The 23,066-nt window shown below is 34.0% G+C and overlaps 1 protein-coding gene across 5 annotated transcripts in view; it reads right to left on the bottom strand.

The window, feature by feature from the left end:
- GABRG2 (gamma-aminobutyric acid type A receptor subunit gamma2) overlaps positions 1–23,066 on the bottom strand; it is a 122,756-nt gene that overhangs the window by 68,915 nt on the left and 30,775 nt on the right. For 4 of the 5 annotated variants that reach the window (XM_059919607.1, XM_059919609.1, XM_059919608.1 and 1 more), the window contains exons 2-6: positions 20,522–20,673; positions 18,772–18,839; positions 16,291–16,511; positions 13,946–14,028; positions 11,231–11,368 (exon numbers count right to left, since the gene is read on the bottom strand). In XM_059919607.1, coding sequence (XP_059775590.1) covers positions 11,231–11,368; positions 13,946–14,028; positions 16,291–16,511; positions 18,772–18,839; positions 20,522–20,673 — 662 coding nt within the window. The remainder of the gene's footprint in view (positions 1–11,230; positions 11,369–13,945; positions 14,029–16,290; positions 16,512–18,771; positions 18,840–20,521; positions 20,674–23,066) is intronic. The other variant, XM_059919611.1, reaches the window with a different exon arrangement.

The raw sequence follows: 23,066 nt of genomic DNA, 5'->3' as shown, positions 1-23,066 counted from the left end.
AAAATGACTTGCTCAGGGCCATTCAACTATATGGTAACACAGCCACAAAGGAAACTCTTAAAAGGAATCATAGTTTTTTTGTGTTATATCCAGCTGCCTTATTTTATCAAAGAAGATGAAGGAAAAAGTGTTAATTGGCTATGCAAGGCTGCTAATCAGTAATGTGCAGGAAAATTGCAATACACATTTTAGTTGCTTAGATGTAAGCTGAAAGAAAAAAATAAAAGGAAAATACAGAGAAGACTAGATGCACAGATATCCATATATAGAACTTCACAACTCTGTTTAAAATCCATTTTCCATGAAAGCAGGTGGTAGAGATAAACTGAATGAACTTAAAATCAATTTGCATTGCATATGCTAGATATTTATGATAAATAAACCCATTTGTAGAACGTGAAAAGCAAGCGAGATCTAGGTTGGCTAGGTTATGACACTTCTCTGCAACTCACTGTCTACTCTCAGGCAAACCTTGATTGATTAGTAGTTTTCACATTCATTTCTTACAGTATCGTTTTGTGATAGAAATTCTCTCCGCCTATTAAAAGTAAATGAATATTCTTCATTTCCACAGATACATATGTGTTCTCATTTGGGAAATGATTATCTTTCATTTCCCCCTATTTAGAGTGAGATATATATATATATGTTCGAATGAGATGCATATAGTTTTCCAAAATAAGGGAACAGTAGTTCAAGAAGAAAATCATATAGTCCTGAAAATACAACAGGGGGTGTTAGGAATTTTGGTAAAGGAGATTGTGTCTCTCACCCACTAGGACAGGTGAGAATTCAACTCTACCCAATCATTTTCAAATGCAAATGACAACCCAGATATTTAAGATGTAAAGATGTTTAAGATTTGCATATGAAATTTCTCAATTGTTCAATGTTGACAGAAATAAATAAAATTTAACTCTGTCCATGTCTAATGATCTGTGCTATAGGCCGTAGTTACACAATTGACTACCAATTTACAAACAGTGATTTTTACCTCTTTGGAGTAATTACCCAAAGTAAAATTACAACTGGCCTTAATCTTTGATATTTAGCCCTAAAATTTTATTTTTCTATCAATCTAATTTTACTCTCAGTCACTAATACTGGTAACAAGAAATCACCAACTTAGAAAATGTAATCATTAAGTGGTTACAATTAATGTTCGTGATTGCATTATATGTTTAGCAAGGAGGTATTTCACAGCTCATGCATTACACATTGTCTTTTATATTACAAAGCTCTTCACCACTTAGCAGTGAACAGTAGATATGATGAAAATCAAACTGCATGGTGCTGTAAGTCATACAAGTAAAGGCAGATTAGAAATCATGTTTGGAAACTCTTCCAGTAAACTCAGTTATCTACACTGAAGCTTTCATCTTATTATCAATGTCATTTATTGTACTTCAGTATTCACAAATAAAGATACCATCTTATAGAGCTGATAGAGAAATGCTTATGGGCAAAACAATTAGGTTTGTGGAGGGTAGGGGAGAAGAACTAGAGAAAATGCTATTTTTTAGTATTTCTTTTTGACATTATTCTGAGAGGTGATGTATAACAAGTAGTTAATTTTGGGGTGGATCAATTGGGAGACAAATGTGAAAAATTAAACATTTATGATGTGGTTTATATGTTAAACATGAAGCACTGTCAGTTTCTTGAATAGCAGAGACACCATATATAAAAGTAAACAAGGGGACTTCCCTGGCGGTCCAGTGGTTAAGACTCTGTGCTTTCACTGCAGGGGTTGCAGGTTTGATCCCTGGTCAGGGAACTAAAATCCAACATGCCGCAAGGCACGGCCAGGAGAAAAAAGAAAAGAAAAAAATAATGCCATTTGCAACAACATGGATGCAACTAGAGATTATCATACTAAGTGAAGTCAGAAAGAGAAAGACAAATACCCTATGATATCACTTATATATGGAATCTAAAATATGACACAAATGAACCAATCTATGAAACAGAAACAGACTCACATAGAGATCAGACTTTTGGTTGCCAAGGGGGAGGGGAGGAGGGAGAGGGATGCACTGGGAGTTTGGGGTTGGTAGATGCAAACTATTATATTTAGAATGGATAAACAAGGTCCTACTGTATAGCACAGACAGGGAACTATATTCAAAATCCTGTGATAAACCATAATGGAAAAGAATTTAAAAAAAACATATATATGCATATAACTGAGTCACTTTGCTGTACAGCAGAGATTGGCACAGCACTGGCATAACTATACTTCAATAAAAAAATTTTTTTTAAGTAAGCAAAAAAATAATATACTTAGTCATGCTTAATATATGTGTCAATTCTCTAGTCCTTGGGTTTTTCTGATCTCTTTCTGCCCTGGATTAATAAAACTAGCTGTTCTTGATTTCCTAAACGAGATAGACTTCAGGAGTGGCAAACAAGAATAGTAAACAAATTCTGCTCAGCCCCAGCTTGTATACCCCAGAAATGCTTTTCCGGGCTATTATGCCTGCAATGTGCTGTGACCTTCATAATAACCTCCTTTTGAAGAAAAGAAAGTTAAGTATAAAACAAAACAAAACAAAAAAAAGCATTATTTTCCTCACTGCTATTTGATGCCCTTTTCAGTCTCTGACATGCTCAAATTTGCATAGCTGCAATGCTGGATAGCATTATTTTCTGAAAATGCAAAAGTAAGATGAAGGAATTATTTGACTGCATCAAATAGAGTGAAAGAAACATTCAATGAGTCTGTCTACAGAGCACAATGTCTATAGAGTCAGTCTCCACCATCTCACATTTTCATGTTTTTTAAAATTATTTAATGGTTTACATTTATTTGGGGACAGCAGCTGAACAGGAGAGCTCTTTTAGTTGGATCAGTCACATTGATGAGCATGTCTTTTAAACATAGCAAAAGAAGAATTTTGATTGAATTAGGAAACACCATATACTTGGATAAAAATTAATGTTGTCTTGACCTGGTTGGTTTTGATAGATGGTCAAAATAAGATATTAGTCCTCAAAATTACTGTAAATAGTAGTCACGCAATCCTTTTATTATGTTTTCTTTCTGATGAGACTTTTCTGCAAGTAACACTATTATACAAATATACTGGATCCAACAGTTTCTTAGTTAACGCCAGATTTGCCTGGTGATCCATAGGTTCACTTAGCAAGTGAATAATAATATCTTATAAGCAATAAATATGTTTCTGAAAAAGTAAAATATTGTTGCTAAATTGTTTCTCACTTGATGTTTTTGCCTCATGTAAATATAATTGCTATTCCTATAAGTTAACATTTTTTGGATATATGTATATAGTTATCATATTAAATGCTATTACTTCATTGCACTGTCTCCATAAAAGTAGCTATTATCAAGTTTAGAAATAACTTTTTTATTTTAATTAATTCATCTCTTTACCTCATGTGTTTGTGAAAGGCAGTGGGGTAAAAACTTGGGATCTGGGTAAATAACTCTATTGAATAGCCTTGAGCAAATTACTTAGCTCCTCTAAACTTAAGTGGCTTCATCTGTAAAAGGAAAAATATTACTTCTCTGAGAAGCTTGTGAGAAATAAAATGATGTCATGCATGTTTCACAGATGCTAGAAAGTCATAAAACCCACTGTCGCTTCCTAGCACACAACTGAGCTATGCTTCCCAGCCCCATTTTTATCTACACAGGAACACACAGCTAGTTCTTGCCCATGGAATGTAAGCAGAAATGAAATTTGTCACCTTGAAAACAATTTTCCTTAGACTTCCTATGACTCCTCTATGCAGCCCCTCTCCACTTCTAAAGCCCCATTTCCTCACTAGGTAGTGTCAGAGCAACCTTGGAATTTAAAATTCCAATGTGGGATTATTTTTTTAATAGTTAAACCTTCTTTTTTTTTAGTTGAAGTATAGTTGATTTACAATATTGTGCTAGTTTCTGGTGGACAGCAAAGTGATTTTGTTAGATATATATATTCTTTTTCATATTCTTTTCCATTATAGGTTATTACAAGATATTGAATATAGTTCCCTATGCTATACAGTAGGACCTTGTTGTTTATCTATTTTATATACAGTAGTTTGTATCTGCTAATCCCAAACTCCTAGTTTATCCCTCCCCCACCTTTCACCTTTGGAAACCATACATTTGTTTTCTTTGTCTGCAAGTCTGTTTCTGTTTTGTAAATAAGTTCATGTTATCGTATTTTAGATTCCACATTTAAGTGATATCATAGGCTATTTGTATTTCTCTTTCTAACTTACTTCAGTTAGTATAATTTCTAGGTCCATCCATGTTGCTGCGAATGGCGTTATTTCATTCTTTTTTATGGCTGAGTAATATTCCATTGTATATATGTACCACATCTTCTTTTCCATTCATCTGTTGATAGACATTTAGGTTGCTTCCATGTCTTGGCTATTGTAAATAGTGCTGCAGTGAACACTGGGGTGCATGTATCTTTTCAAATTAGACTTTTCTCCAGATACATACCCAGAAATGGGATTGCTGGATCATATGGTAACTCTATTTTTAGTTTTTTAAGGAACCTCCATACTGTTTTCCATAATAGTTGCACCAATTTGCATTCCAATGTGGGATTTTTAAATGTAGTATATGAATATTCCAGTATATATATAATGTCACATCACTAATAACAAAACAGATTCTAAAAATGGAGTGGGAATGTCATCCCTTTTAAGTTAGAAGCCTAAAGGAGTTTATTTTTGCATTTGACTTGCTTTGAAATTGTCGAAAACTTGAGGAAGGGAAACATTCTAGGAAATCATTAATTTATAAAGAAAGTTACTCCTACATTGAGACATCTATAGTGTAACCTTGGTTACATCAAAGATAATAAATAAGTCCAAGGACTTTAAAGAAGCATCTAATCAAATGCATTCTCTTTAGAAATAAGGAATTTTCATCCCAGAAAGGGCAAGTGACTTCTCCATGTCCATTCCTGGCCCAGCTCTTTACGTAATCCATTCATTTTCCTCTCCTGAAACCAAAGTTAAATTTTCTAAATTGAAGCCTAAAAATAAAATAAAAATCTATTACTGTGCAGTCTTTCACACTGATTTCATTTAATATATTAGGTTGCTTCAAGTAGTTTGAAAAGTTTATTATTGACTAAAATGGGCTCACTACTTACTGTGATTCCAAAGTAACCCAAGAGTGTAGGACTGGGTTACAGTTGTTTACTTCTCTCCTATCATTTAGGTTTATTAATTTTTTTATTCCAATCTCTTCAAAAAAAATTACCATTACCTTATATATGTTTTCATTTCTCTTTTTATTTCCCCCACAATAGTTTATGTCAACGATGAGTATCTTTACCTGTGTTTGCCAAAGACATATAAGTTAAAACACAGCCTAGAAGGTGGGAGCTATTTTTTTTCTTTTTTAAAAAATTTATTTATTTAATTTATTTATTTTTGGTTGTGTTGGGTCTTCATTGCTGCGCATGGGCTTTCACTAGTTGTGGTGAGCGGAGGCTACTCTTCATTGTGGTGCGTGGGCTTCTCATTGTGGTGGCTTCTCTTGTTGCAGAGCACAGGCTCTAGGCGCACGGGCTTCAGTAGTTGTGGTGCACAGGATTAGTTGCTCCGCAGCATGTGGGATCTTCCTGGACCAGGGCTTGAACCCTTGTCCCCTGCATTGGCAGGTGGATTCTTAACCACTGTGCCACCAAGGAAGCCCTATTTATTTTCTATTTGGAGAATTATTTGACCAATATGTATACACTGATATAGGCAGAGAAGGTTGAACTTGAGCTTAGTATTAAGAAAAATGAGCACGAAGACCTGAAATAGGTTCAACTTATCCAAAAAACCTCAAGAAAATAAAGGATATGGTGTGAGAATAATGGGCAATGTTTGAAGATATAGGGTAGATTACATATATTTTAGAAATCAAGCAACGAACATGGACTTCATCCACAGAGCTGGTGTTTCTAAAATTGTGGTCTGCATGCCACTGTTGAAAAGTAAGATGAATTTAGTGGTACAGAGTTCTTTTTTTAATTTTATTTTAGTATTTATGCATTTCTTGTAATAGAAATCAAGAAAATATAACTTGCACATGGAATCGAAGCCAAAAAGGTGGGTTAAAGACAAAAAGGAAGTATATAATAGTTAATGTACATGGGAATGCCAAAAAACTATGAAACAATGATGTTTACATTTCTAAAGACGATACGGAAGATTTAACGGTTTTCTAGACTTATCATGGTGACCATTTTGAATGTGTAGAAATATGTTGTGTACCAGGAACTAACATAGTGTTGTAGGTCAATTAGACTTCAAAAACAAACAAACAAACTCATAGAAAAAAAGATCAGATTTGTGGTTATTAGAAGCGGGGGTGGTGGGAGGGAGAACTGGATGAATGTAGCCAAAAGGTACAAACTTCCAGTTATAAGATAAATAAGTACTAGGCATGTAATGTACAACATGACAAATTAACACTGCTATATGTTATAGTTACAAGTTAAGAGAGTAAATCCTAAGAGTTCTCATCACAAGGAAAAAATTTTGTTTTCTATTTCTTTAATTTATTATGTATATGTGATTACTGATGTTCACTAAAGTTATGATGGTAATCATTTCATGATCTATTTACGTCAAATCATGCTGTATACCTTAAACTTATAGAGTTCTGTATGTCAATTATATCTCAATAAAACTGGAAGAAAAAAAGATTTAACATTTTTCTAATGTAGGAAGAACACGATGTATTTCTTTTTGATTCATAATAATGGCAATGGTATCCCAAGAATGCAGGTTCTCCTAAGAAACTCATTTGCACATTTTTCTAACCCACATCTCAGGATGAGAACATCAGGAACAAAGCTCTGCTTGATACCAAAAATCATGTAGATAATTTGGTGAACTGTCCATGGAAATATGACTAGAAAGAACAAGGTCTTCTACTTGAGAGAAAACAATGAGTAGTGGAAAAATATATAGTAAAATTCTGCATTGCTTATTTAATTGAGGGAAATTTTATGGTTTTATCAACATAATTGTCACAAGCAATCCATTTTATAATTACCTACTAATCAACAACTCTAAGCAAATCACCAGGCTAATAGCATCATGGATACAAAGATGATTAAAAGAAGGCTTCCACTGGGAAGTTTATGACTAATTGGAATGAGAGGGCAGAAAAGAGGGAATAAAACAACTGCTAAAAAAATATAAGGTGGAAATTATGTTTTCATAAAGTAGGTGAAAATGCCCTGGGGGAGTTTGATGATGATTATGATGGTGCCTTCCATTTACTGAGTCCTTTCTATGTGTTAGGCACAATTTTAAGCATTTTCAGTGGATTATTTTACTTAATCCTGAGAGTAACCCTGTAACATTGGTGATATTGAGCTTAGATATATTCAGTAATGTATACAAATCAGTGTTCAAACCTGAGCTGTCTGGCTCCAAGAGTGCGCATTCTGGCATTAAGGTCTGAAAGGCCTCGCTGAAGAGAAGCTGTTTTTCTATGTTTTAAAGTCATAAAGAAGGTAGGGCTGAGATGACAAGCCATTCAAAAAAGAAAGGAGACTGAAATTCAATGTGTGTATAGGATTAGCTATTTATATTCATGAAAATATTAACAAAGTAGTTCTGTCACAAGCTGAGAAATTATAGAAAACCAAGCTGGAAAGTTCCTGAGATCAGGGGCTTATATATTAGGAACAATAGCTTGTGCTTAATTGAATCTCCTGAATTCTTGGGACATGAGGAAAGCTGTGGTTCAGGAAGACTTATTGGGACACAGTGCGAATAAAAATAGCGCAGTGATTAAAAGCATGAGTCTGAAAGCAAACCACCTGAATTCATGTCCCAGCTGCCAAATCTGATCTCTGCAAGTAAATGAACCCCTAGAAGTCTGTTTCCTTAACCGCAGTGATACCTTCAGTGTTAATGACAATAAATATGACTATGGTAATGAGAATTAAAGTAGGTCATGTATATAAAATGTTTGCTATGGTACATGTAGTTAGTGCTCAGTAAGTGCTAGCTTTTATGATTAATGTATAAAGGATAGACTGTAGAAAAGAGAGACTGACAGCAGGGATGTAGTTTAATAGGCTCCCAAAAGAGTCCAGATGAGAACAGACACGATCGTGAACTAGGACAGTGGCAATGGCAAGTGAAAAGAGGACAGTTACACAAGATATTTCAGAGGTATACGTGCCTTCGTGATTCATTAGATGTGGGAGGCGGACATGTGACTCTGAGTGTTCACACGCCTGGCTCACTGGGACAATGATGGTGCTATTACCACATACAGAGCAATCAGGAAGAGGTGATGATTTGAAGAGAAATCATGGATCCAGAATCTATCTTGATGTATTGACCAAGAATTAAAGGTATTCTTCAAGTCTTATCAGTCTACCACCGAGGCAATATTTTTCTCAGGAGTGACACACACATAAATGGTGATAAAGATGACTCAAGTGGTGTATACAGAATTATCACATAGCCTCGAATTATGTGTAAGAAAATTCCTTCCTGCTTCTTCTACCCTTCTGTTTAAATCAAGGAAGTGTTTTACTTTGGTGCTAGTTACCCTTTTCCTTTTCTCTACTATCTCTTTCTTTTCCCACATACTCAGAGCCCAGGGAACACAAACATGTGCACTTAAAATTTAAGAACATTTGTTCATTTTTCATTATATTCTTTCTTATATCAATTTCTATTTATGTCAAATGCTTCTCATTTTCCAATTATGGTCCTAATGTGAACTTTCCTTTAAAAAAATCATTTTACTAATAACAAGGAATCAATTTAAAGAAAAAATATACTAAGGAACCCACAGTACAGTCACCACTTAGACATAACAAAATCATGAAAGGTGGACTTGAATGAGTGAAGGTTAGCAGTCTCCGCAGTAAACTAGGCCTAATTTTAGGCACTATTCTCTCCTAGTTTTGACAGAGGCTTCTCAAAGGGAGACACATTTACTATAAGTCTAAGAGAAAACCACGTTGTTGTAATGGCCAAGATTCAAAAAGGCTATAATTTTGATCTTCTGATAACTTCCCAAGAAAGCTGTTAACATAACTTCCTTGTAGATATTAACTAGTTATGGAGCCATGCTTTGAAGATAAGAATGGCATCAGAAATAAAACAAAGATCACACAGAAACTTCCAATCATTACAAAATCAACTGTCACAATAATCAGGCTGCCTGTCGGCACTGGTGTTAACTTTCAACTCAGCCCTTTCTCTTCCCAGAGGCAAGTGAAATGATACCACACAGAAAAAACAAACCAGCAAGAGCAGGGAGTGGACAAGAGACCAAGGTGGAGGCTAACCTCCATATTAAAACTCACAAGGAGTTGATACAATCAATTAAATGATGCTACTCAATATCAAATCTGATACCAATACAGTTTTGCTTTGATTTCTCTAGGAAGAGTAATAGCCTTGTGATACCTTGATAAATTTTCTTGCCATGCTTTAAGTAAATAGATTATTTTCTTTTGGATGTATCTCTTGTTAGACAATAAATACTCTAGATTATTCTCAGTATGAGACTTTGGGGAGGGGATGATGTCAAACCCTATGATATAAAGCCAACACTTGCCTCACCACCGTTTGGTTTTAATGCCACTCTGGGCTTAAATGACTGAACAAAAGATCTGCTAGTCATAAATTTGTGAGTTCTGTTTTAGGGTGCTGTAATAACTATAGAGATATGAATATACAACAGAACTTAATGCCCAATTTCTTATTCTGGAAGCATATAGACTTAGAGATTATTTTTACATGTGCTCTCTCACAGATGGAAGACCTGTTCTAAGGCAGTCCTGAATCTGGTTTGGTGACCAAAATAAAGACTGTTCTAGTACTTGATGGTCAGGATTTCCAATGAATAAGAGAACATAAGGCCACATTTTAAAAATAAACTAGAGCATTTCTTTGATTTTATTTCAGATTCTTTTTGCAACATAAGAGTTTGTTTTTTTTTTTTGAAGAAATCTGCAAATGCCAAAAACAATGTTAGGTTTTTGATTTAGAGGATGATGCTTATGAAGGTAGAATCTTAAATTTCCATTTCTGTCTAGGTCCTTAATTTGTTTCTCCTTGTACAACAGACCAAGGCCTTTTTCTAAATGAGTCAACACAAAAATACGTCCTATGAATTTCAGGAGGAAAACAATCAGGTATGCATGAATAAATCAACAGAAAACAGCTTAATTCACGGTAACAAATACAAAAAGTATGTCTTAATAGATGGTAAGCTATGAACACAATGTTTATATTTGAAATTAGGACATATTTAAATTCTCATAACTTTAAAAAGGAGTAGCTGGAATAATCTATATGGAATATGCACTCAGCATTGCAGAGGGTTTGTATTAACCTATAGCCACCCATGAGACAGATCTGGTCTGGAAATATGTTTGACTTGCCCCACATGGTTTTTTTAAATCACCTTCAATTAATACCATTAAAAATTATGATATTTGATATAAAAATACTATAGATTTTTAGTTTCTCTTGAGAAAAACTGAAGTCCTGACCACATTAGGTCCCATGCATACTTGATAATTATAACTAATACTATTAGGCACTACTACTTATTGAATGCTAAGTGTTAGGTATCATTCTAAGCATTTTACCTTTTTTTTTTTTTTTTTAATACATACAGTATGACTGCGAGGCAGATCTTTTTGTCCACATTGGTTATCTGGGAGAGCTGATCCACTGAGAAATTCAGTAATTTCTTAAAATATGTAGCTGGTAAATGATGGAGTTGGGATTTGAACCCAGGCCTGTCTGACACCAAAACCCAGTCCCTTATTCACTGATGAAGCCAGTTCAAAATATTTAATTACTGAACATGGAATTAGTTCATATCCACTCTGGTCACTTTTCTGCATTTTTGAGAAGTTAATCTTCCCCATGTGGTACTTTAAATATGAAACATATTTCTTAAAAGAAACATTATACCTGTGCCTAATAAGTATTTTCTTCTTTTTTAATAACTGTTACTTATTTTTCTTAAGGGAATTAAGCAAATAATTTGCTTATCCAATTTGAATCTAATTTGCTTTAAATTGATAAAATCCATTTATATTTATGTATTATACTAGAATACCAATTACAATTTTCTCTAGTAAATTAAAACACTTCATTTAATTTTCTGAATATCATTTCTAGACAAGTGTTGAAAGCTTCTAAATCATATACACCAGAATTTAAACTCTGGAAGGGTCACTCAAAATTATTTTCAAGTGCATCTTACCAGAAGTTGTCTTCACTACTTCAGTGGTATTTCTCAGTCCAACAAATGAAAATTGATAAAGCCTCCAAGATCTTGTGTCACCCACTTCAACAGAACTACGCTTCCATTGATAGACAATTTCTTCACGCGGATAGCCATCTGCCATGAGATAAGAAAGCACACATTGTAAATGATTAAAAATGAACATATGTGGCAACCACCTTCTATGAACAAGACACTGAGGGAGATACCAAGAGAGATAGTTTTGACTTAGATGAGGATCTTGGACTAAAAAGCATTACCATAGGGAAAGTCAATACAATTGCCCATATCCTAATGGGAAATTAGATTTAAAAACCATGAGGTCAAAATTACCCATGAAAAGCACTTAAATTGCATAGAAGGTATACTATACATGGTTTTGTATATACTATACGCATACTTTACATTGTCTGGGGTAAGATATAAAAAGTAGCCAGTATATAGTAAATAGTATATATGCAAGATATTGTTTATGGTGAAAGGGAGTCAACAGGGCAAGATTTTGAGAGTCATGCAGAAAACAGAAAATAATGGAAGAAGAGCAGACTCAAATCCCTCCCCAGGGCATGTCCTTGGAATAGAAGATGACTGGGAAAAATTACCTCAACTATTTACATTATTCTCTCTCTCAATTTGTTGAGGCTTCATTTTAATATACACAGAAATCTGCAACTAAAAGCAGTAAGTAGAAATACCAAGGGGAAGATACCAATGAGAAGTATGTAGATTCCTTACAGCTCAGTTATGTTCAGCCAAAACAACAGAAAGCATTCATTAAAGAAATATTACACTGATAATATAATGATTATCAGTACCTTTTCCTAGCCATAATATCCTAGAAAGCTTTCTCAATTTTTCTTCTAAATTATTCGTTCACTTATGGGGATGATGATCATACTTATTTCATGGTACTGATGGTCAATATATATTTGTTGAATGCATAAACATTATTTTATAAGTAAGCTGCAGAATAAACTCAAGTAAGATAGATGAAAAACTAGAAATCTTCTCAATTGTTTGTCTTCTAATAATGCTGTGGAAAGGTAATTTTGACTATGGAGGCTGATTGACTTCTTGGAATAAAATCCCTTGTTTCCTTTTTTTCCTTTCTTTTGGTTCAACTCTTTGCCCACTATATTTTATTAATAAGAAGAGAGAAAAAAGAAAGCCGAATCCCCAGATTGCTATTGAGTGGTGGTAGCAGGCTGGTAGGGCTGGATGTGGTGAAAACTGAGAATATGAATGATAATATTAAGGAACTTCCTATGGAGAACATGTTGGTGATTGAATTGTTTTAATAGCAGTAAGTAATATTAAGTTGATTTTGGGTTCAGAAGACAATTGTCGATCAGGAACCTGATGGCATAGAAATCACTATTTCTTAAGGTTTAGCTGACTCAGTAGAGAAGTAGTCCCAGTTGGAAAATTAAAAGAAAAGAAATCCAATCTCCTAAACCTTAGGTAAGCTTTCACTAAAAAATATTCTATTCTTGGATGAAGTAGAACATATGAAATAAGATTTACAATGGGAATTTTTCTCAATATATATAATATACAGTGAGTTTTCCTTTGGTTCTCTCTGGAAATGATGTTTATTGAAACAGGTGATTGGTTTTCTCATCTTTTTTCTTTCTTTTTTTTTTTTTTGAAAGTATTGTGATTATGATTTAGTTGGTTCTTAGGAGTCTCCATCACTCCCTGGCTGGGAAATTATACCTATATTAAAAACTTAAAACTCATAGCCAGTTTTTCATTCTACCCAATATGCACAATTGACAGTCCAAAAATAAGAAGGAGGTGAGCAATCTAACAGCAGAACAAATAGTGAGGCAAACGTGGGGGAAACTGAGGCTTGTTTTCGATTCAGACAGAAAATATCTGTGAAGGTTACTAAAGCTTAATTTGTATTAGAATCATCATGCTCTTCTTGCTATAGTCTATTATCTGATGATAATAATAATAATTAATAAAATAATAGAGCTTTTGATTAAATCTTATTATGTGTGAGGTAGTGTACCAACCATTTTACATATATCAACAAAACAATATTGAGGTGAGGCAGGTCTTATAATTTCTATTGGGCACCTGTGTTATGAACTCATTGAGAGATTTAGTAATTTGCTCAAGTCTTTAGTTGATGGAGTTGGGATTTGAATTAGACCCACATGACACCAAAAATCAGTCTTTTGCTCACTGGTAGATAACTAGTTTTAGGTATTACTAGAACTCCAGGTGGAAGAGGTAATTTTCAATTTTGTTATCTTTATAGGTATATCAAAACTGGAATGAACAAACAACATTGTTGGGTCTCTGTGTATCCTGATATGTAAAGGGAGAAAACAACTAGCAAATGTACTGCTACTCTCTTCTGGACCCGTGGAGGGAGTGGAGATGTATAATGCACATTTACCTCTTTCTACTGAGACCAGGACAAGCTTTACAATCCTTCTCAACAAAGGGCTCCAGGAAACAACTGCCAGTTTATTAAAAGTTTATGCCTCAATGAAATCTATTCGTAATTCCTGATAAAATACATCCTTTTTTATGACGAAAGAGATTGTCAAAATCTTCAAAGTCAACAACACTGCTTAATGCAATTTTGCATTCTGTTTAAGTCTCCCAATTAACTGATATTGCAATCAGAAAGACTAAGTGGTGAGAGGGGATGCAGAATATAGAATGAGTATTACTTACAACTGGAGAATTCCAAGGGGCAGGAGTGTTCATCCATTGGAAAATTGTGCAACTGTAATTGGCACTCAGCATCAATTGTCAACCTAAATAGGAAGATATGAAACATAAATAGAAAGATTTTAGACTGTTTTAAAAAATGTACATTAGCACAATTTCTAGTGACCATTTGTTTTTATTCCTGGAGAGTATGGCACCCATTCTTATTGATAACACAAGGTGATCCTCACTGAAGAAATTCACCAAGTCCAGGAGAAAATTGTTGAAGACTTAATGTAGTCCATTTACTTTCACAGACTAAACAACAGGATCTCGTTGACCTCAACTCCATTTACTCAATATTTATTATCCCATAATTTTTTTGGCAAATTAATTGCACACATGAGATTGCTCAGTGAATGCACTTAACTTACTGAATAGAACAAACTGTTTTAAGAACTTAAACTCATTCACTGTTTGCATGTAAATGAATACAGATAAATCTCAGATCTTATCTGCTAATTAAAGCAGAACCTTCTCTTTATAAGTAGTTGTTAGCTGTTAGCTTTAAACTACTATATGTGAGTTTAAAAATACCTATGTTTCACAATGGAGTATTATGCATTCTTACAAAGGAACACTATAAAGGCACTATATAGGATGTTAAAGAGTAGAAGAATATCTAATAGCAATCAAGAAATGTTAAATACATATACACAGACATATCAGAAAAATGTTTGCCAATGAGTCTCAATTATTTTGCATCTGAGGTGCTTATTAAACATACAGATTTTCTTTCCCAATAGAGCCTGGGACTCTTGGAGGGAGAAAATTTAAAGGAGTCCTAGATGTTTTGACCACCTTTGGGGAAGTATGAGTATATTGTTAAAATTGTAATGGTGATGGGTTGATGATTTTTAAAATTTCAAATTTGTTAGCTACATTTCTTACAATTACAGATATCAATCTTAAAGTAATAAAAGTTGTTTTATAAACATTTTATATTAAAAGTTTAGCATAAATTTTAATTGGGGAGATTTTATTTTTCTATGGTATAATAGAGCAATTACTGATCTTAAGATATAATTAATAATCATTGAGCCCTTAATTGTCTGCATGGCACTGAGTAAGGTGAATTTTTCTCTCATTTAATAAGAGTTATTATGGCTTTATTGTACTTGGACTCGTCCAAAGTCACAAATCTAGTGGCATAGTTGAGATTTGAACCCAAGATTATGTCTCCAAAGCTAGAGGTTTTAATCATTGTCACTCAGTAATTATATGCTCTTCCAAAGAAAAGATTAGTTTTATTCATAAGTGAAATTATAATTAAATTAGATATTTTATTAGTATCATTTCTCCAAATTAAACTGGAATTGTTAAAATTGAAGATAATGTAGATTGCAGATAGGTACATAGATATATATGTGTATACACACATATTCGTAACTCATTATGGATAAGCAACTCATTATAGATAAGCAACATATTCACAACTCATTATAGATAAGATAATGCTTATCATTATAGATAAGCATTATAGATAAGAATAAAATCATCTCTCTATATAGATTGGCAACTCATTCAAATCTTGAATGAATCTTATGAGAGAGATTTTTGAGCTGGGGTCCACAATTTAATATTGTACAGTGACTCTGCAAGTTAATACAAGTGGAAAAATGACTATAATATTATGAGAACGATAAAGGGACTTGAGATAGTGTGACTTTACTTAATACTTCAAAAGTTAGACTGAGCTCTTATTTAGCAGACAAAATTTGATTTCCACTAGAGTCTAATTCCAGTCATTACCTTACATCTAATCTAATAAAACCCATGATGAAATCAAAATATATGCAATGAATTTCTTTTGTAATTGTGGCTCTTTTTTCTAGTAACTGATATAACTCTGATGATAAAGGCTTTGGATCCAGTTTAAAGTATTATATTTTATATCTTGAATATTACCTATGGCATAAAATATATGTCAGAAAGGCATTTAACATGAACCATTTTGAAGCTACAAGTTCCTGGATACTAAGATCTAGAAGAATCATACTATTCATATCTATTATTGAAAATATATACAAATAATTTAAATATCTGCTGTGCTTACTTTTTTATTAGGCTCATGTCCCTGTGAGAAAATAGAGTTCTCACATCAGTCAAAGAAAATGTTATACCTGTGTCCTTTGAAAAAGTTCATTGATAACAGAAAAAAACCTAATTTTGTATCATCACGTACTATTTTGATCAAGCATGCCAACCTGATTTAGGCTTGACATCTTTTGTTCTTTTTGTTTTAAGAGAACATGACTGATCTTTGCTTTATTCCCAGCAATTACTCCTTTCCTTTTCCAAAAGAATACCTTAAAGTGTAGAGCACTCGACCATCATTCCAAATTCTCAGCATCCTATTGGGGGTGGTTATCCAGTGTGCATCAGCCTTTTTGGAATTTCTGAAGAAAGTGTCTGGAATCCAGATTTTCCCCACCATGTTGCTATTCAATCGGAGGACTTTAATGGTGCTGTTAAATTTCAGACGTCTGTCATACCACGTTTGGGCAAAAAATATATCAATTGTATATTCCTGTTTTAAAGAAAAAGATGAAATGGAACATCTTTTATATAGTAGGATTGTATTGTAGAGCATTTGTTTCTATTTATCACATATGTTCTCATTGCCAAAACAAAGCAAAGCTACTTTGGCTTTGAATAGTCCAAAAGAAAGCATAAGCTTGGCTAAGGAGACTCACCCATCTTTTGTAGACAATACATTATGAAAAAATAGACCTAAGTGAATTCTGGCAAAAGATCATAGCCCTGATACAGTTGTTTGCATTAGGTATTTATGGAGCAGTTTCTCATGTTATTTTGGGCCAGCTAATTCTTTGTCACGGGGGCTGTCTTGTGTATTTTAGGATGTTTACTACCATTCCTAGTGTCTACCTACTAGGTGCCAGTAGCACCAAAAACAAACCCCACCCCCAAGTTGTGACAACTAATAATATCTCCAGACATTGCCAACTGTCTCTTGAGGAGATCAATTACTCAGGTTCAAAAACCACTGCTATGGTGTAAAAGAAAGTCCAGAACAGTTCTCAAAACAGTTATAAACCAGAGCTCTGGAAGCTAAGCTACCTCACCTCACAATAAAGTGAGGATCCTAGAGAATCTATCTTGTTGGGTAGCATGAAGATAGAAAAGGGGAATACACTATACACAAAAAGCACTTTGTGCCCTGTCTGGCAGATAGCAAACACCCAAAGTAAGGTAACTATTTTTAGTTTTTACTATTACAATTGTTGTCTTCTTTTTATAAACAAGAGGAAATGCACCAATTAAAAGACAATCTTTACTACTGTACTAATCTCTATCACAGAACATATTTAAAAAGTGCTATGATGACAAGTGACTTTGTAATAATTATACCCTCATGTACATATATATCACTAAAGTGGCAATTTTAATCAAAGAAAAGAAAGTGTGATGTGAATTAGACCTGGAGTCATAACACCCAAGATCTAATTTGCCTATCATATTTAGATATTATTTAGCATGATTTTATAATTCTATTTTAGTCATGTCTGTAAATGAGAAAATTAAAGAACAAACCCTTGGTGTTCTTAGAACATGACCCCCAGTGTTCTTAGAATATGAGAGTTGGGGGATGGGAGTCATTCACATTTCCTAGTCTAATCCCCTCAACCCACCACCATGTATGATGAAGAATAAAAAAAAAAAATCAGGATGAGACTATAATCTTCTTCCTTTGCCTCATTTGCATTGTTCTGGATTATATCTTTGCACTCCTGCCCCTGTATCTCACTGTAATTCACTACATTGTCACTGGGGTAAGTCATACCACTTTGTTTACTAGTTAATTGCATATCTGCAGTCCACAAGTAATGAGAGGGGAACTTCTTCTATGAAATATTCTTTATCAACTAATCAGTGATGTGCCAATAGGTAGAGTAACTCAATAATTTCTGATCCACGTTTTGGCAAACACACACAGACAAAAGGTTTAAAATTCTTTAAACCAGCATTTCATAAACTGATCCTGGGACAGTAGTTCTGGGCACTAGTATTCCTGAAACTGTAAGTTCTGTGTTTAAATAAACTACATATATAGCTGATTCTTCTTAGATATTTACAACTTGCATCAGAATTTTAGTTGTAAAGAAGTAACATGTTAGCATTTGTTTAATGGTTAAACAAGCGAACTTACTTGCATGGAGTATGCAGGTGGTGGTATAGTTTTTTTTAATCAGCCCAATTGAAAGCAATAAATGTTTTTCATCTCTCTGACTCAGTAGAGCGTCCTTATTGCTTCCTTGGCAAACACTATTTTAAAGTTACAGTATCACTATGTTATGTTATGTTATATTATGTTCCAATATAGGCTCCAATCTAATTTCTTATTTCAGATTTGGATAGAAAGCTTTATAAAAGAACAAAGTTACATTTATTGTTAAATCTAATGCACTATTTCCTCTGAGAAAAAATTCTGATTTGAAGCAAACTATGACCTCTTTACACCTTGAATATTCTAAAAAGTAGTAGAGCACTATATTTTATTTTGTAGTAAGCAGGACCTACCAAATAAGCAGTGGGTGTTGAATTTTAAGATTATAGCATTTACCCAAGGTAATTTTATACATATGATCACATTTAATTTTTGTAACAAATCATTAAAAATAATTATCTTTATATTACAAGGGAGAAAAAAGGATCTGAAAGATTCTCTCTCCCTTCCAAATTTTTTTTTGTTGGTATAGCCCTTGCTATTTCCGTGATACCACATTTTCTCTCTAATATGTTAATATAAAAGACAATTAGAAACTTACCATATTGATAGCATTCACTGGACCAATGCTATTTACGTACATGTCTGTGTGAATTAATGTTGGTTTCACTGTAAAGAGAACCATAGAAATATGTGCATATGGAGAAGCATAATATTTTAATGCTTAGTCCTTGTTATTCTAGAAAGAGATTTATTTTGCTACATTAGAAGTGATTTATTCACAGCTAACTTGTTGCTAGTGACTAATTTGCTACATTTCGCTATTTTCAAAGAAGTATCTTAAGCACATAAACACAATAACTAAGCATAGCAGAGTTTTGAAACTGATTATCCTTTTAAGACTATATAAAAATGAATAAATAAGAAAACACTGCTCAGATTTTCTTCATCCATCTCTCAGATATCCTGAATTTTATTATCTTTCCTTTAAGTTCTAGAACTGATTTGGGCATTCTAACTTGACGGGGGCCATATAGAAAAAAATAGCTACTTAGTGATCTAGAAAATAATATGCATTAGAAACATGAAGGAGACATAAAAAGCAACAAGTATTATGAATTGTTTCTGAAACATTCCTCCCTGTTGATTCCTTTTATGACCACTTTATCCTCATTCACCTCTAGCCAATACAAAATCAATCTTCCTCAATGATTTAATGAATTCTGTGACTCATCAAATAATATGAGGAAACCATATGGAAACCCAATACACACCTATTTGTCAAAGAGGACTGATATTAAAAATCATGTAGTATTACATCCATGACCTAATGAATGTGCTCCATTTTCATTTAACATTTAATGAACAAGGATTCATAATACCATTCATTCTGGGCTTCAATTCAACAAGTACATTTCTCTCATCTTTATCCATTTTCCTTGAAGTGCCATGCTGTAATTCTCTGTGATGGATTGGATTCTTCACTCCTCCCTGCATCTGTACCCTTGCCTTCACATCAGTGAGGCTACTTCTCTGCCTCTGAACTTTGAGCCTGACCATTTGACTTGCATTGGCTAATAATATATGGACGAAAGCATTAAGCCTTATGAGCTTCTATTTTCTCTCTTGTTCTTTGCTATTGTCATGAGAAGGATACGCTTAGCTAGTCTGCTGGTCCCAGGAGTGGAATTAGAGTACAGCTTTCTTAAACCTGGCTGAGCTTAGATTAGACCACCCCCAGCAAAGTGCTAAATAAATGCTTATTACTGTATACCACTGAAATTTTGTGGTTGTCTGTTACACAGCTATAGATAAGCAGTATGTCCTTTCTTTCTTTTTTTTAAATTGGTTTTTATTGGAGTATAGTTGATTTACAATGTTGTGTTAGTTTCAGGTGTACAGCAAAGTGAATCAGTTACACATATACATATATCCACTCGTTTTTAGATTCTATTCCCATGTAGTTCATTACAGATTACTGAGTAGAGTTCCCTATGCTATACAGTAGGTTCTTATTAGTTATCTATTTTATATATAGTAGTGTGTGCTTGTTTGTTTTTGATGTTTCTTCAAAAAGAAGTCACTTTTCTTCTATAGTCTTTGTCTGAGATGTCTAGGAAAATTTAAATTTCTATCTCTCAAGCTAACTTGAAAATCATCTTTCTTCATTTTGAACTTATCAGTGCCCTGTCTACCCCCAGACCTGAATGCTGTTTATGCATTCTTTATTTTTACAGTATTTAGTAAAAGTATCATTTATATCCTTCTGGTTATTGAAATGGGCTGATGCTTTCTCCTAATGTGGTAGACTTGTTTTTATCTAACCCACATCACAAAGGGCTTTAACATACCTCCTATATCAGGTCGAAGTTTATTATCATATCCTTCCAGGAGGTTGTTTAAGATGACAGTGACATCACCCTCCGGAACCTTTGGAGTCAAGACCCATGTTTTGTTAGAAGCATAATCTTCATAGTCATCATCAGATTTTTGGCTAGTGAGGCTAAGAAAACAAAATATTGGTCAAGAAACATACAGACTCCATCCAAGTTGACTTTTACTCACAGACCACTGGTAGGAAAGGAGAAATGAAACAGGATGACAGGAATGCGTTGCACTGGATGATAGTGAAGAGTCTCAGCTGAGGGTTAGTGTAGCTAATTAAGCTTCACAGATGTAGATTAAAATCTATTCAAGTATACTCTTCAGTTTTCCACAATGCTCTGTCCTCCCATCTATAAGCGTATCATGTTTTACCCGTTACTTTTGCCTTTTCCATAGTTGATGATCTTCCCGTCCACCTGCCCAACTTCATAAAGGACTTATAAAAAAAAAAAAACACAACGATTTTTGTGAAAGCAGTGCTTAAATGATCATAATGTAGTCTAGGAGTTCAGGCATAATGTCTACTTCTTCCTCCTTTGAGAAATTAACTTGCTCCAACTTATTAATGAAAGTAAGAGACTGATAATTAGATTCACTCCCACAAACTGCCAGACAAGTCTCTCCCCCCTCAACTGAACTACTAAGGAGAGGCTCAGTCTTGCTGCCTTTCCTTCCTCCAGGGTGTGTGTATGTGTATTTTTTTTTTTTTCCCTCACTTGCACTGAAAGCAAGGGCGGTTCATTTATCTTTGATTGTTAAGAACCTGGTACTATGAAGAAAGATGTAGCTGTAGATTTTAAACCACTCTTTATTACAGCAAAAGCTCCTGAGCTAGAAACTCACACTAATGGTTAATGTACTACAATCATAGAAGTGAAATTACCTATTTGGAATAATCAAAAAGTGACATAATATTCTATGATTCAGTTTTCTATGCCAAAACCTATCAGAAAAGCCACAACTGGACCAGAAACTAAGGCTGATTTTGGAAGGATATTGGAAGTCCTATAGTCTGCCTCTCCCCTGCCCCAAACTCCATCCTCTCCCCTCCACACACAAAATGATTATATTTGTCAGATCTAGGGGCAATGTAAAACCTTGCAAAAGCTGTCATTTTAATTTTTATCAATATTTAATTTTTATCAATATGGTTACTTTTGTTGCTTATGTTCAAATAAAAAAAATACAAAATAAAGTTTCTCATCCCAGTTCTCATCTTCAGTTTATTTTCTTAAAGATATGGTAAGAAAGAATCTCGTCAGAAATCAAATCACTGCCACATTACCCTGAATATGTATCATATTCTCAAACCATATATTATATTCAATTATACTCATTTGTCAAGATAGATAAATATATACATATATAACATATATATGTATAGATAAATAGATAGATGACTAAATATGGTAGGAGAAAGCTGATTATGTGATTAATCTGGTTTGAGAATGAGGATGGGAGATGAAATTTTAAAAGTAATCACTGGCGTGAATCAACTTAGTAAGCAAGTAATCTTTTTATTCCTTTAAAGCTTTATGAATAGGAAACATAAAAACTGAGTCACACATTTGCATAAAACCTGACATAGCCAGTCTTATATCTTGCACTTCAGTTAACATAAGAACTTTAAACAAAATTTGAATTTCATAGAGCACCCCTAGAGGGTATGTATGATGGGCTGGACAAAGCTTCAACCAGCTCTCAAAGAGAATTACTTCAATGCAGGCAGAGAGCAGTTGTCTGCTAGGAAAATTCCTCTTAAGCCTCAATTCATCATTTCTCTACAGCACTGATGAACTCTGTGTAATAGAGTTCTAATCCTATGACCTAAATTTTACTAGTTTAAGAAGAAAAAAAAAGTTACCTGACAAAGAAATTTTCAAATCCCCCTGATAACTCATTGAGAAAAGAATGTAGTTGGCCCATTGGATGTTGGATGTTATCATGATGAAATTTTATCACTGTTTAATTTGTTCAGGCAAAAGTGCCTTTTCAAAAAAATCACAACTTTTTCCTTCCTTTCTCTCCATCTCTGTCCTTCCCCTTCCCCCTTCCCTCTTTCCCTCTCTGATAAAAGCATCCTATTAAAGTTTCTTCAAGGAAAGGGTATATATATTAAATAGTTTGGTATGCTTGTTCATAGCTCTTCCTCATACTAACAAATAAATAATCCAAGTATGATGGTGTTACCATTATTATTATTTTCTGGCAGACCAGGAGGGAAAAAACATTAAGTGAAAAGAAAAGGGATACTTCTGGGACTTCCCTGTTGGTGCAGTGAATAAAACTCCATGCTCCCAGTGCAGGGGACCCGGGTTTGATCCCTGGTCAGGGAACTAGATCCCACATGCTTGCTGCAACTAAGAGTTCGCATGTCACAACTAAGGAGCCCACATGCCACAACTAAGGTGCTGGCAAGCTGCAACTAAGGAAACCTGGAGCCACAACTAAGGAGTCCACCTGCCACAACTAAGGACCCTGCCTGCTGCAACTAAGACCCCACACAACCAA

Source organism: Balaenoptera ricei, chromosome 3, assembly GCF_028023285.1.
Source record: "Balaenoptera ricei isolate mBalRic1 chromosome 3, mBalRic1.hap2, whole genome shotgun sequence".
Lineage (NCBI taxonomy): Eukaryota > Metazoa > Chordata > Mammalia > Artiodactyla > Balaenopteridae > Balaenoptera > Balaenoptera ricei.
Note: the sequence above shows the minus strand (reverse complement) of the source record. Positions and strands in the feature narration are given on the sequence as shown.